This window comes from Lontra canadensis, unplaced genomic scaffold, assembly GCF_010015895.1.
Source record: "Lontra canadensis isolate GAN:19392208 unplaced genomic scaffold, GSC_riverotter_1.0 scaffold10, whole genome shotgun sequence".
Lineage (NCBI taxonomy): Eukaryota > Metazoa > Chordata > Mammalia > Carnivora > Mustelidae > Lontra > Lontra canadensis.
The window spans coordinates 15805314-15820444 of NW_022631004.1; the positions used below are offsets into that span (position 1 = coordinate 15805314).

Genomic DNA, 15131 nt, shown 5'->3' on the forward strand with positions numbered 1-15131 from the left:
GGGGCTCTGTACATGTTGGATGTGTTCAGAAGGCAAGAGTACTTTTAGGATTGGGCATTCTAAAAAAATCTGATTTATAGAGGGTAGACTAGAATGAAGATTATAATAAAGTTGTGACCAGTAAAGAAGTAATCACTCACCTCAGCCAAGAGAAAGTATTTGGTATTTGGTGTGTGACAGAGTGACCTTGGTTTTTGTCTGTGCTGAAACAAAATTATTATGTGGCCTGCTTTGTCATATTTTATCACAGCTTCAGAGTAACCTTGCCTGAGGTTGTTATTCTGTAAGACTACTTAATAAGAGAATAGCATGCCCAGGCTGGGAGTACCAGGCCTAGCTTCTGCTGTTCTTTCCTCTTCCTCATTTGTATCTTTCACCGTGAGCTGGATAGCTTCCCAATATTTAAAGACTTTTTGGATAAGTTAGTAATAATATTTTTTGAAGATTTATTTATTTTAAAAAATTGTATTTATTTGAAAGAGAGAAAGAGAGCAAGTGCACTCAGCGGGGGAAGGGAGAGAGAATCTGAAGCAGATGCCATGCAGAGCCTGATACAGGGCTCCCACGACTGTGGGCTCATGACCAGAGCCGAAACCAACAGTTGGACCTTAACCGACTGAACGACCCAGGTGCCCCATGACTTATTTATTTTTAGAAAGAGAAATAGAGAGAGAAAGAGCACACGTAGAGGAGTAGGGGGAAGGGCGGAGGGAAAGGAAAAGAAAGAATCTCCAGCACACTGCCCACTGAGTGTGGGGCCCAACTTGGGGCTCAGTCTCATAACCCTGAGATCATGACCTGAGACCATGACCTGAGTTGAAATGAAGAGTCGGATGCTCAACCAACTGTACCACTCAGGCACCCCAAAATTAGTAATGATGTTAATGATTATTCAGTATCATATAATGAAATGAATCAACATTTGAAGAATCACTCTAAGTCAATTAACAGTTGTAGACCATTATATAACAGGGCAATAACAGCTTCACAGCTCACAGAAGCAAAGTGAGAAACATTTAATTTACATAATATTATATCTCTTCATTCATTACTTATTGAATGCTTATATACTATATTATAATATATATATATAATAATATATACTTATATTCTATTACATACTAAGGAGAGAGAACCAAAAAAGAAAGGCCCCTGTCCTCAATGAGTTCACAGTCTACTGGGATAATAAAGGTTAACAGCCCACAAGAACACAGTGTGATGGCTAAGTTGGTTAAGTATCTGACTCTTGATTCCAGCTCAGGTCTTATCTCAGGGTCATGAAGTGAAGGGTCATGAAGTTAAGCCCCACATTAGGGTCCACACTGGACATGGAGACTACTTAAAAAATAAAGTTTTTTAGAAAAAGAATACAATATTAAGTCTTAACATAAGAGGAAGCATAAGGTGTACAGGGAATATATACTAGGGGCCCTTCATGAAGACCAAACAGGGAATTCCCCCAAAGTTGACAATGGCAGAGCTTAGTCTTGAAGGTCAAATACAAGTCAGTTGCTCAAAAGAACAGACACAGAGAAATAGGAGACAAATAGGAGGGATGCAAGGGATTTTATATAAAAAATAGTAGAAAGCTTGGGGTGGCTCAGTTGGTTAAGTGTCTGCCTTTGGCTTGGGTCATGATCCTGGGGTTATGAGATCGAGCCCCACATTAGGCTCCCTGCTTAGTAGGAGCCTGCTTCTCCCTCGCTCCCCTTCCTGCTGCTCCCCCACTTGTTCTCTGTGTCAAATAAATAAGTAAAATCTTCAAAAAAATTAGTCAAAAGCCATCTGGCTGTATGGTAAGTGACCCAGGAAAAAGATTAGAGTGTTGGTATAGTTCCAATCAAGATTTGATGAGGGTCTTATTTAAACAAGGCCACGGTAGTGAGTATAGAGAGGAGAGATGGGTTTAAGAGCTATTAAAAAGTTCAATGTAAAGGTCTTGGTAACTAACTGGATAGCTTCATTAAGTGAACTTAAAAGCAAAGGCCAAACATGCTTATAACACCCACAACTAGTGTACTTTCTTCCTCTTAAAAATTATGTGACATTGACACTAATTAAAGTACATTACCTGGTATTCTTCTGAGGAGTCAGCATGACCTGGCCTTCTGCTGTGATGTCTATAATACAATGTTCAGGAAGAATTCCCATGCCACATAGCTGGATATCTTGGGAATTTGCTGAGCCTATCAATGTGTGTTCCTAGAAAAGAATCAAACTCACTGATTAATACTGTATTCTTACATGTATAAAAACTGAAATCATCTCCTCTGAGCCCTCTTACGTTGATCCATTACATTAGCGAAAAGGTTCTTTGAAGCAAATGGAATGGGGTAGGAGTAATTTCTGGCTTTCTCTGAAATATATTCTATAAGGTATATTTCCTTATAAGGAATAATGCACTAAGTTGAGTTATACCTTTCAAAACTAAAACTATAGTTTCATATTAATGTCTATATTACATTATTTTCCATTGCGATCTTGATCTCAAATTTATATTACTCTCAGAGCATGAGGCATGAGTCAATAATGCACCAAAAATACTGGTCTGAAAACCACAGTTACTTAAGTTGTACATCACTAACCTAGCCTTAATCAAGATGATCAACTATAAAGATAAAAAGCTATTCAAATCTAAGGAGTTTGAAAAGATTAAAATTACTTTATGAATCCCATGGTCTCCCTAATCCTCAAAGAAGATATGATGGCTGTGTTGTTCCTACTGTAGAGCCACAATTACTCAATTCTTGAAGCCTCAGTCACCAGCCTTGCTGTTTTGGCTGGCAACTGAGAAACCGATATAAAAATCAAGCTCCCTCTTACGCACTTCAACACTTAAGGACCGTCCATACTTAAACACTGATAACACTGGGATGTGTCCCTAAGCCACCTTCTCCTTTCATACACCTAGATCTACAGTCAGACACAAAATATGCTAGGCTTTGCAAGCCATATGCAACCACTCAACTCTGTCTAGTAGTGTGAAGATGGTCAGACAACACACAAATAACAAGTATGGCTACTTTCCAGTAAAACTTTATTTATGAACACTGAAATCTGAACTGCATATAATTTTCATGTGTCTGAAATACTGTGATTCGTCTAATTTTTTTTTTAACCATTTAAAAAATGTAAAAACCATTCTTAGCTCCCAGGCCACAGAGAAGCAGGCAGGGAACTAGATCTGGTCGTTGGAAGGCTAACCTCTGATCATGATGAATTTATCCAGTTGCATGGGTATTAAATACTGTTGAAACAGGGAAACTAAAAGGACCCCAATGAAAAACTGCTATTTTTGCTCCTTTCCTGCCTCTACTCTTGCAAGGGCCTACAACCCCCACCCCCCCACACACACATACCTATAGAACAAATAATGTATGTTCTCCTTGTAAAGGTCAAGGAGTTAATGATTTCTTTGGAGTCTTCCAGCACAATAAATACCATCTAAGGAGCAACCAAGACCAATGACTCACCAAGATCTCTGGCTCCAGGGCATACGTGGCTTACTACGGAGGACACCTAAACACTCCTCTCTGTTACTGGATGCCTGGTAAGACACAATCCTCAATAAAAACCCCAGGCCCCAAGCAAAGAGGACATTCTCCTTTGCGTTCTGAGTCTCGCAGGTGCTTTGTCCGTATCTTGCACTTTCTCTAGGTCTTCGGTAAACTCCGCTCTCTTCCTCTGGGCTTCCATTTGATTTCTGTCCTGCGTGAAGGCAAGGACCTTCTTGGCTGGTCCTGCACGACCCCCTCTGGGTCCTCAGACCCCTCTTGAAGGCTACAGTCTTTAAATAAATTAAATCACCAGCCAAAAGCTAGACTTCAGTTCCATTATTTTCCTGCCTCTACTATCACTATTCTAGTCTCACTAACCATTATTTCTTGCCTACTTGGATGCTTAAAGACATTTTTTTAAGGTTTTATTTTTATTTATGTGTATGTATGTATGTATGTATGCATGTATTTACTTACTTATCTATGTATGTATGTTAAGCCAGTGCACGCACTCCCAAGTTGAGGGCGGAGTAGACGGGGGCAGAGGGGAAAAGAATTTCAGGCAGATTCTCCCCTGAGCCCGGAGCCTGAGGAGCCTGATGATGGGCTCCATCTCAGGACTCAGATCATGACCTGAGCCAAAACCAAGGGTGAGAAACCAAGGGTCAGACTCTTAATCGACTGAGTCACCCAGCTGCCCTGCTTAAAGCCATTTCAAAGCATCTAAATGTCTTTCTAAATGACATCTGAGTGTCTAGAGACATTTCAAAGTGAAAAAGCCCGAAGCAGAACTTTTGCTCCCCCAACCCCACCCAATGAATCTAGTCCCTTCCCCGACAGTGGTTACTGCCACCACCCAGTTAGTCCGCTAAAAAGCTTAGATGCTAGAGTCCTTTCCTTCCCTTACCAGCCTACCCCTGGGCCCAAGTCAATCTGAAGATCCCTATAGACTGTCCCTCCAAAACATATCCGGAATCGGCTTATTTCCCCCCATCTACCCTGCTCTACTGCAGGGGTACACCTCCTGCTATTTCCTCCACTTCTAATCCTAAACCCCCCCAACCCCATCCACTACTGGCACATAGGCAGATCATGTGATCTCCCTATTTAAAGCTCTCTAATGGTTTCCATGAAGTCCAAATTCTTATCCAGGCTTACAAAAAACACTCAGAGGTACTCCTGGGTGGTTCTGTTGGTTGGGCAACTATCTTCAGCTAAGGTCATAGTCCCAGAGACCCCGGATCGAGTCCTGTATCAGGCTCCCATCTCCATGGGGAGTCTGCTTCTCCCTCTGACCTCCTCCGCTCTCCTGCTCTCTCTCTCTCTCTCTCAAATAAAATCTTGAAGGAAAAAAAAAAAAAGAAAACACCCAGAGATGTGGCCCTGCCTATCTCTCCTATTCTAGCTCCTGCCACTCCCCCTTCTTTTGGAGCAAGATAAGGCCACAGTAGCCTTTTATCCGTCCTTTGAGCACACAGGCAGTTTCCTTGGTCTGAAATGTTTCCCCCTGACCTTGATATTGATAGTTTCTTATCGCTTCTATCTCACCTTTAAAGGGCACATTCTCAGAGAGATATATCCCGAACTGATAATCAGAAATAACCACACCATTACTCTCCTATTTCAATTCCTTACTTAGCACTGACTGTTGGGGCTCAGTACCTACCTACGCCGCTAGCTTGGAAAAAAGCAGAGAACAGTTTGACCCACTCCCCACTGTAATCCAATCACTTAACACAGGTGTGGCACAACTAGGCATTAGATAAATTCAAAAGAAAAATAAATGAACAATCACTTCCTTCAGACTCAAAGGAAGACGATTCTCTCTCCTTTGCTTGTAACTCTTCTAATTATGTTGTGGGTCCTAGTGCTTCCCATCTCTTCTGGGACCTCAATCTCATAAAAAGGGCCCCTCCCCACTAGTATTTTCATTTCCCTTCTTCTGGGGGTTTCTTCACTCAACTATACTGCAGTGGTGTTTCTAAGGCAACATGGAGCTGGGATCGAGCTGTCCCATGGTATTCTATCCAATCCCCAAGGAGTATACATAATACAGAGGACATGCCACATAAACCTTTACCCCCCACTACTGGGTGAGGCTTCCCAGCCAATCCCCAGACTTTTCTAATCTGGAAAACAAGACTTGACTGTGTAGAAACTATAAGTAATGCTTTATGATGTTCAGTAGCAGGCCTGAGGAATCTATCTCATGCCTGTCTCCATTCCCCACTTCGGTTCTTCCCACCCTGTCTTTACAAAACCAATCCCATGGTGGAGAGAATTCTGTTCCAAAAGGAGGGAAAAAGTATCTGGCTGGCTCGCTGGAGGAGCACGTGACCCTGTATCTAAGGGTTTTGAGTTCAAGCCCACATTGGGTATAGAGACTACTTCAAAACAATAAAATCTTAAAACAAAACAAAGTCTACAGAGAAAAAGGGCCCAAGACCACCTAAAAAAGAAGGAAAAATCCCCCAAAACACTTGGCTTAGGCCATTTCCACGTATAATCTCTTTTCTCCTCCTGTAAGAAATTCTAGAAAGAGTCCTAATAGTGACTTTGGTAGAAGTGGAGGTAAGCCCTGAGCTATATATTCCAGGTTGGAGTTTGAGCGTAGAACCAACTCCTACTAACATCTCCAACTGCACACAGGTTCAGGCCCCCATCTGTGCCCTTGCTCTTGCTCTCTTTGCCTGAAATGCTTCCTCTTCCCTTCATCTAAATGAGAGTGTCTTAAATACCCAGGTCTAGCTTCATCTTCTACTTGAAAGTTTCACCATTAAGTGACACCTACTTCTCCCTTCTCTGAACCCTGATTATATTCAGAGTGTGTACCACATTTTACTACCTGTGGCACAAATGTTTTTTTCCCCTTTATTTAGACAACAACCTTTACAGGAGTCCTGCATCTTTGCCAACAAAGAGCACAGCATATGATACATGGCAGACGCTAAGTATCTGGTCATAGACTGAATTAAAAATTACTGGAGATAAGATATGAACACAAGCATATAAAGGTCTAATCCAAATTCTAGAAGGAAAACTTCACTTTTTCGACAAATATTATACTGAACATGTATTAAAAGATGGGCACTGAATGGCTAGAGATAAAAGAAAGACAAAATCCCAATTCTGGTGCTTACAATCTCAGAGACAACTTAAATCTCTCATTTGAGGTTATAATCTATTCTGATTTGGATGATGATTGGCTGGAATCTAAAACATTGAGCCTTAAAAGCTCATTCTGCCAAAGCCTTACTGTTTGATGTTTAAACAAGTTGGACAATAAGCTTTTTGATAAATTCCTCCTATTTTGCTCTAAGCAATGCAATAAAAATACTCATGAGGAAAAAAATAAACTTATCATAGATTGGTGCAGAGGTTTATCTAATAAGTAAGTGCTATGAATGTACAAGGTAATCAAAATAAGATAAAGTTAATCAGTGGTAGCTTTTCCATCTCGATGTGATACATGCCTTTTTTTTTTTTTTAAAGACTGTTTAATTTTAGAGAAAGAGAGTGCATGCACCGGGGGAGAGGGGCAGAGGGAGAGAAAAGGTCTCAAGCAGACTCTGCCTCAAGCATGGAGCCCGACACAGGCCGCAGGGCTTGAGCCCATGTCCCCAAGATCATGACCTGAGCTGAAACCAATAGTTGGATGCCCAACCAACCGCGCTGCCCAGGCACCCCTGAATATAATGATTCTTAAAGTATACTAGTTTTCAGGAAAAATTTAACAAATATAAAATACTAGATTTTAAAATCTCAGAAACAGCCAAAGGCTAGAAATGGCCTTTTAATCTTTCTTCATCCATTTAAATTTAATTTCACTGGCGATGATTAGTTAACTATTCTATGAATTACAGTACCTTGCTTCCTTTATAAATCAACTATTTATGTAGCTTTTTTAAGAATCTCCCCTTCATCCACTAAATCCTAAAGGAGAAAGAGAAAGAGACCGAGGAAGAAGGGGACGTGAAAATGAGGGAGGAGAGAAAGGAAGATGAAGAGAGACAGGAATTGTCCACTAGTGACGTATTTCACAGGGCAAGCTTTTCCGAGCCTACAAGAAGGAAAAGCAGCATATTAGTAAAGCCTATGAGGTTCCTCAGACTTATCAGCATCCTCAGATAATTTCTGAAGGAAAAGGTAAGTGAGTATCAGGGGCACTAAGGAGAAAAATACTTGTTACTCCTCACATATCTAAATAATCAAAATTCCTTAATAAGTCATGCTGGCTTAACAGAACCAAGACTCCAAAGACAGCTGTTCTGGAATTGAGGTGAAAAAGGCAGGAAGGTACCTGCCCATCTTTTATGAATTCAAGCCCTAAACCACAGGGGTCCGACTGCTGCCCACCCAAGAACTCCTAATGTGCCCTACCTATCTTACTCCTCTTGGGCTCCTTGAAACCTAACCTGCAGCTCCAGAAACACTGTCTGGCTGGTGCCTCAGCCATTCTGAACCCCTCAGTCAGCGACTGAATACTGGGCAAGATACCAACAGATGGTTTACTTTCAATGATATGAGCAACATGTCTTTCAAGCTGCTGCTGAATCACTTATCAAGGTATGAATCCTTACTGAGTGTGTCTATGTAAAATTTGCCCCCAATCCTTCAGAATCAACCTTGTTTCCCAGGCCATTAACAGCTGACTTGTGAAGAGCAGATGCAGAACTGCATCAACAAAATAGCCCTCCTGAAAGATTTGGTGGATAATTCCAAGGCATGCTGAGAATCAATCATACTATGATACCATTTCTGTAATGTAAAAATATGTATCACTCTAAGTCCAAAGACATACATATAGGAATAGATCTAGAGAATAGTGATAAAACTATTAAATACTAATTGAGGTCATCCCTACATGTTGGGATTTGGGCACGGATCCCCCCTCTTTTTCTAATAAGTGTTTATAAAACTCTTCAGAAAACAAAGCGTATAACTAGCGTCATGTTTTTAAGGTGGGGGAAGCAGTTCTTCCCTCTAGAAGCTTCCCCCTAGAAGCTTGGCTGTTACTGGGTAGAAGTCTCCAAGACCATCTCAGAATCACAAGCAATCCTTGCTTTACCTGAGAACACAGAGTTGTAAAAATAACTTTTTGCAAGGAGATCTTAATCAATGGGGAAAACCACAATTATATGACTTTTTAAAAAAAAAAAGATTTTATTTATTTATTGACACAGAGAGAGAGAGATCACAAGTAGGCAGAGAGGCAGGTAGAGGGAGAGGTGGAAGCAGGCTCCCTACTTAGCAGAGAACCTGATGCAGGTTCCCAGGACACTGAGATCATGACCTGAGCCAAAGGCAGGGGCTTAATCAACTGAGCCACCCAGGTGCCCCTATTCTGTGACTTTCTTAAATGTCTGTAAAAACATTAAGAATTCTCTTACTGCTACAATATATAAGGAAATGAAAAAACAGTAAAACTATTTAGTTTACTATAATTTAGAATATTAGACACATTGAAATATAAAATATTTTCTTTGTGAAAAACTTATCAAGAGTAGTTTGAACACTGCTTGCCTTCTTCTTCTCTGTATAGGTATATAACTTACAATATGGAGTGAGCATGTTTTCTGTTCCTTGGCAAACTGTGATACTCCTTTCTAAGCATCTACCATTTTAACCTCTGTGTCTAGATGCTACAAAATACCTCTAAGGCCTCCTTCAATGGGAAGTTTTCTCTGGTGTCACTCCCTTTGGGACATCTTCATCCTTCTCATCACACTTTCATAACTTACATCAGTAAGTTCACCCTCACTAAGTTTCTCTGGCTGCATAGGTAGAATCTCAAGAACAGCAGTGGCATCAACATTATTTACTAAATTGTGGTAACTGGAATTTGTGCGTGTTGAAGCCATGCAAGGCAGAGACTGCCCATGCATGCAAATTAGATGCGAAATCATCTCAGGAGTTATGTTCCATCTATGGTTTGGCCACCATACCCTACCCCTGCCAGTTCCAGACCAAAAAAATAAATGGAGGATTCTGTTCTGGAAGAGACTCAGACCACTTGGAACTAGAAAAAACATCAGAGATCATTTAATCTAGTGCCCTCATTTTATACATAGGGTGCTGAAAATCACCCAGAGATGTGAAGTCATATGCCCAGCACCTAAATTGATTTCGGAATTCAAAGGAAAGAAGAAAGTAAAGCAAAACAAAACAAAACACTCAGCCTCCAAATTCCTCCTTCCCACATCATGGTATCACTTTACTGAAGCAAAAAACTGTTCTTGGACTGAGATCATCCTTCTGAATGTGCTTGGTCATGAATATGCTTTTGTCATGGGGTGAGCTTGGGCAGTCAAGAAATCAACACTGCCTCAAACTCTGCCAAAACAGGGTTGACCACACAATCTGAAACAGAATCCTGACACCTCCACACGAGATGACCAGAAATATTTTGACTACTCTCCAAAAGTCTTTAAATAGTTTCTTTGTTTAATTTTATAGTTAAGGAACAGATATAAATCAGGTTTTTTTCTTGTTGGGCATATGTGTTTGTGTGTTGCAATTTGAACTTCATCACATCAGAAAGAAAAAGAATTCAGAGTTCGGAGAAATAAAAAGGGCAGAATATTTGAGTCCTATTCTATGCTGCATCTCTCCTGAGGCATATGACTGTCTATGGCTGAAACCCTAATGCAAAATGCAGCCACCATCATTAAGAAACACAGTACAGGATGTGATCATTTAAACTTCTGTTTCAACAGACAAGGATAATATACATAAGATACCACACAGAGCATCAAATAAATGCACAATATTTGATATTTGTATGTAGTGCTTCTGTTCACACAGTGTTTGTATATATCAATTCTCATTTAATTTTCACAGGAACCCTGTGAGGTAGCCAGACAAAGCGCCCATTTATAGAGGAGTCTGTAGACCAGAGGGGGCAATGGACTTGAGACCACACATCCAGACAAAAACGCAGGTCATCTCCCTGCTACTCTCATGTTGCTCCCACCCGAGTGCAACATCTGAGAGCGCACACAAGCTATATGTATCAAAAACGTGATTTAATTCATAGCATAATAAAGCATGGCATCAGATACTCATTAATAAGGGGCGTTATCAAAATAACACAAACCAATTATGCCAGGATATCTCTGATCAAAACTGGGGAACTAGCTAATGTGTCATGAATTCTTTAGTCTTCCTAGACACGAAGCCACATTTTTTTTTTAAATTTTATAACAGTAAACACTTTACCAGCTCATCTTTAACTTCCTAGTCATCTTAGTTAAACCTACTATTTAAGTGCCTATATTATAGGGGGGGGAGGATTTCCTCCTAGTATTTATTAACCACATGTCAGAATCGTATAGTCCATTACCTAATTCATTTATGCTCTGGGCATGACAAGGTGATTGTGAGCTCCTCATAATTTATGTAGTGGCTCAGGATTCTGGCTCATTCTAAAGTTGTCTCTTGCCTCCCTGATATGTCCCACAATTTCAGGTTTCAATGTACATAACTATTTGGGTTTTTTTCTATTCCATACTCTGACCCTCTCAGTCTCTAAGTGACCTATTCTTTTTTTTATAAGTTGATAATCCAAATTCTTAAATTTTCCTAAATTACTGAAAACACAAAATTCATAGTAGGTGGCCCTACACCATAACTTCCATTCACATTTCCTTTAAAAAAATTAATAAATAAACATTTCCTTTTATAATCTAACCACTCACAAAAAAGGTGTGCTTCATATAAACCATGAAAGCTTCAGTCTACTAATAAATCATTTAGTTTTAAAAGTCCTTCTTTAAGCTTTAAAGTTACCTACTTAACTCCCTGATATAAATCACAGTCAATAAAAGTAGCTAAAGTTACTTAATTTCTTGAAAGTAACATCAGAATATTATTTTTTATATTACTAGGTTAAATTACATCACTCGAAAACTAAAAAGAGCCACTAATCCCAGGGGCACCTGGATGGCTCAGTCCGTTGAGAATCCAGCTCTTGGTACTTGCTCAGGTGGTGATCTCAGGGCTGTGGGATGGAGCCCCACATCAGGCTCTCTGCTCAACAGGGAGTCTGCTAGAGATTCTCTCTCTCCCTCTCCTCTGCCCCTTCCCCACACCCACTCTATTTTTCTCTCTAAAATAATAAATAAATCTTAAAAATAAATAAAAAGGGAAATTAGTCTCAGAAACTCAAGATTTTCTACACTTCAATTTAAACAATTTGCTAATTCTCATTATTTTGGAATAAGCATGGCTCTCCAAGTCTAAAAAAATACTATGAAACACTGTTCTATATTGTTGTAGGAAATGGTAGCAAAGCCTGTTACCTCACCTTTAAATAATAAACCAGAAGTTCATTCAGAGCAGGATCAGCATTCAGATTAACAAGGAAGCATTTATCATCCCCAACTTTAATCCCAGAAGACTGAAGAGATATTCCAAGACTCTCAAGCTGTTTCTGTCGCTCCTGTAAATGTATTAGAAAACTATTACTTCCATAACTATTGATACAGCAAGATATAAAAGGCCATACATTGGAATAATTATTAAATAACTGTATAATTAAAGTATGTTATCTTAGGACCTGGTATTATAGATCACTGCATTTTTTTCTCTTTCCAAACTATATGTTATTTTATCTTGTTAACTACAACTTTATTTTGAGAAATAAAGGCATTACCAATAGCAACCAAATATTCTACTGAGTTCTCAATTTTCACTCTTGAAAATACCTAACATCTTAAATTTGTCTCTCTCATTTAATTCTGTACATCTGAGCAAAGCTGTTTTACCAAACGTAATCTTTCCATAAGGCCAAATTTTTAATACACTCTCTTGCGAGACAGCCGCGGTGAATTCCCAGCCAGGATAAAAGCCAACTCCCTCAACAAAGTCCATAGGCCCTTGATCTGGCCCGTTTCCTTTCCATCTTCATGTCTTACCATTCCTACTCTCAAAGGCTTATATACTCTCAAAGAGTTATATGGAACTCTTCCAGATTCCCGAAAGGATCAAGAATGCGCTCCCTAGCTGAACAGATTTTACACCTGTCTCTTCTATCTGAAGCATACTTGTTCTCATACTTGGTAACTCATACTTGTTTACTTGATTATTTCTCTATGAAGGCAGGGATCCCATACATCCACTGTGAATTCCTAGCACCTAGCACGGTGCGTCATACACAGTGACGGCTCAAAATGTTAATCTTGTGAATGTATCAAAATAAAAATTGCATATGCATTCAAGTATTATTTTCCTAAGAATATGAACCTTTCTTCTTTGTGCCTACCTGTCTCTGAATCCAAACGATATACAAAGGTATACACAGAGGGGGATATAGACTCCTGCAACCAGTAGTCTAAGATTAAGGTATATGAATAGGGGCAGAGCAGGGGGGTCTTTGACTATACATAAATAGCAAGTGATAATGAGTCACAGCCACCAAAAGCCTTTGATTCTGAGGAAAGACAAGAAAAGCTAAGTCATTTTACTAAGGCCACATAGTAAGTTTGCAGTACAACTGAATTACAGCCTGAGGATTCTGCTATTTTTAGGGATACCGTCCCAAAGTTATCTGACCATGGACCATTTTTCTTCCCAGAAGACTTATTAACAACTGGTGGCTATACCACCAGAAATGCATTTTGGGAAATGCTAGTCTCTTCTGCAAAAAGGTCAGTGACCAACAGACCAGGTCTTTTTCCATGAGAGAGGAGAAGCAAGGTCAGCAGCAGAAAGCCTGGAGGCTTGCAAAGATAAGGTGTTAAATGAAGTGTTGGATAAAATCAGGCACCCTCCTCAAAAGGGATGTCGGATGGAGAAGAGAACAGTTAAGTAAGGAAAGATGCTAATGATAACAATTTACCAGCATTAGCAACGCAATTTCACTTAGACCTACCCTGCCTTCCATCAGCAAAGCAATGCAAATACAATACCATTTCAAAGTCAATGTTTACTTTTGGAGTAGCTCAAAAAGGCTCACACAAATTAGTTTTAAGTTGGGTAATTATTAGACTGACTTATAATTTATGAAAAACAAAAAGTGAGTATAAAATGAGAAATAAAGTTCATACACTGGACTATTCTCTTCTCTGTAATTTGAAGGATATGCATTAAAATAACTCAGTGTTGGGAAACAGATAAGACCAGATGGTCATATGTTGATCTCAGTGAAACTGGATGATGCCACAAGTGGATCCATTATACTCTTCTCCTGTTTTTATCTATTTTGGAAATGATGATAATAAAAAACATGTAAAAATTAGTCTGCGCTAATAAAACATCCACTTTATGCTACATAATAGTAGTACCATCCTACAATATCTGATATACACATTGATTCTGGGCAGCACATTTAAAGATGGAACCTGCTGGGTGACAAAAGTAGCAAGTTCTGTGTATTTACTAATATGAGGAAGAGTTGAAAACACTAGAGATTTTTAACTTTAGAAAAGGAGGGGGAAAAGACAGAGGTTACCTTAAATATCTGGGTAATGACTGTCCCTGTCTTGTAGGACTGTTGGGGGGCTTAAATAAAATACTCTATTTAAAAGTACTTAGCATAGGGCCCAACACAGTGTACGTAATACATATTTGCTATTATTACTCTCACTTACTGTATGTATGTGGGACACCCATTCTCTTAGGTTTGAAGAACAAACTAAGGACCATGAATGGAAATGAAAGAATAAAAGATTCTGATTAAATAGCTACTATTGGAGTCATCAGAGCTGTCCAATCATGATAAGATTGCTTGACAGGGCACTGGCCTCCACATTACCATGTATATTCCTAAAACAGAGACTGAATACCTACCTAAAAAGAATGTCATGGAGCAAGTCTTTTACTAAGTAGACAACTGGACATTTAGGATTCTTTCCAAATGCTAAGGTTCCCTAAAATTGCACAACTCTACCTCTATTAAGTATTTTAAACACAATAGATAGCTCAGATTTAGGTATTTCATATTACTTTTATTAAGTTGTCATAATAAAGCCAAAGGCTTATAACCGAGTATCTGAAACTAATAATGTTGTAATATGGTTAAGTTCCTTAGGACTGCAAAGCACTTAATAGAATTGGGGGTTTAGAGTCAGAGACTACAAAGTAGCTACTTCATTTAAAAAATGTTTATGTCTCTAAGTATATTTCTTACATAATGAACTACTAATTATAATTATGTCTTCTTTAGCCTTTAAATTAACTTTGTGAAATAGACTCTTGGATCTAGTTTCTTATTACTGGTGCTAGATTTGCCATCTTCAAAGCTAAAAATCAAAAAAGGAACCAGAAACGCCGTAAGTTGCATTGCACAAACTGCCACAAGCTTTCTCTTGCTTTAATTAGGAAACACGAACCTGTGCAATCTCCTCAGTTTTCCTCAGTTTCTCCTCCCAGGTCACAGTCATTTCCTGGATTAGCTTCTCTGATTCTTCTAGTCGGTCTTTTAGTTCTGGAGATTTCATTGCCTATAAGAAAATGTTTATTTCATGAAATATCTGTACCATGCCCTGAAGAAAGCATTAACTAAATCCAAAAGGATAATAGTAACAATCTGGCTGCTCTCAGCTCTATAATTCACCGAGCTCTCTGATCTACCTAAGCCAGAACGATGAATGTGACTGACACACAGCAACCAGACTCTATGCATCCCACAAGCTC

The 15131-nt window shown here is 39.3% G+C and overlaps 1 protein-coding gene across 3 annotated transcripts in view; it reads right to left on the reverse strand.

Annotated features, from left to right (window-relative positions):
- Window positions 1–15131, reverse strand: part of KIF13B (kinesin family member 13B) — a 196123-nt gene that overhangs the window by 86919 nt on the left and 94073 nt on the right. For all 3 annotated transcript variants that reach the window (XM_032855722.1, XM_032855721.1, XM_032855720.1), the window contains exons 12-14: window positions 14828–14938; window positions 11803–11937; window positions 2072–2202 (exon numbers count right to left, since the gene is read on the reverse strand). In XM_032855722.1, coding sequence (XP_032711613.1) covers window positions 2072–2202; window positions 11803–11937; window positions 14828–14938 — 377 coding nt within the window. The remainder of the gene's footprint in view (window positions 1–2071; window positions 2203–11802; window positions 11938–14827; window positions 14939–15131) is intronic.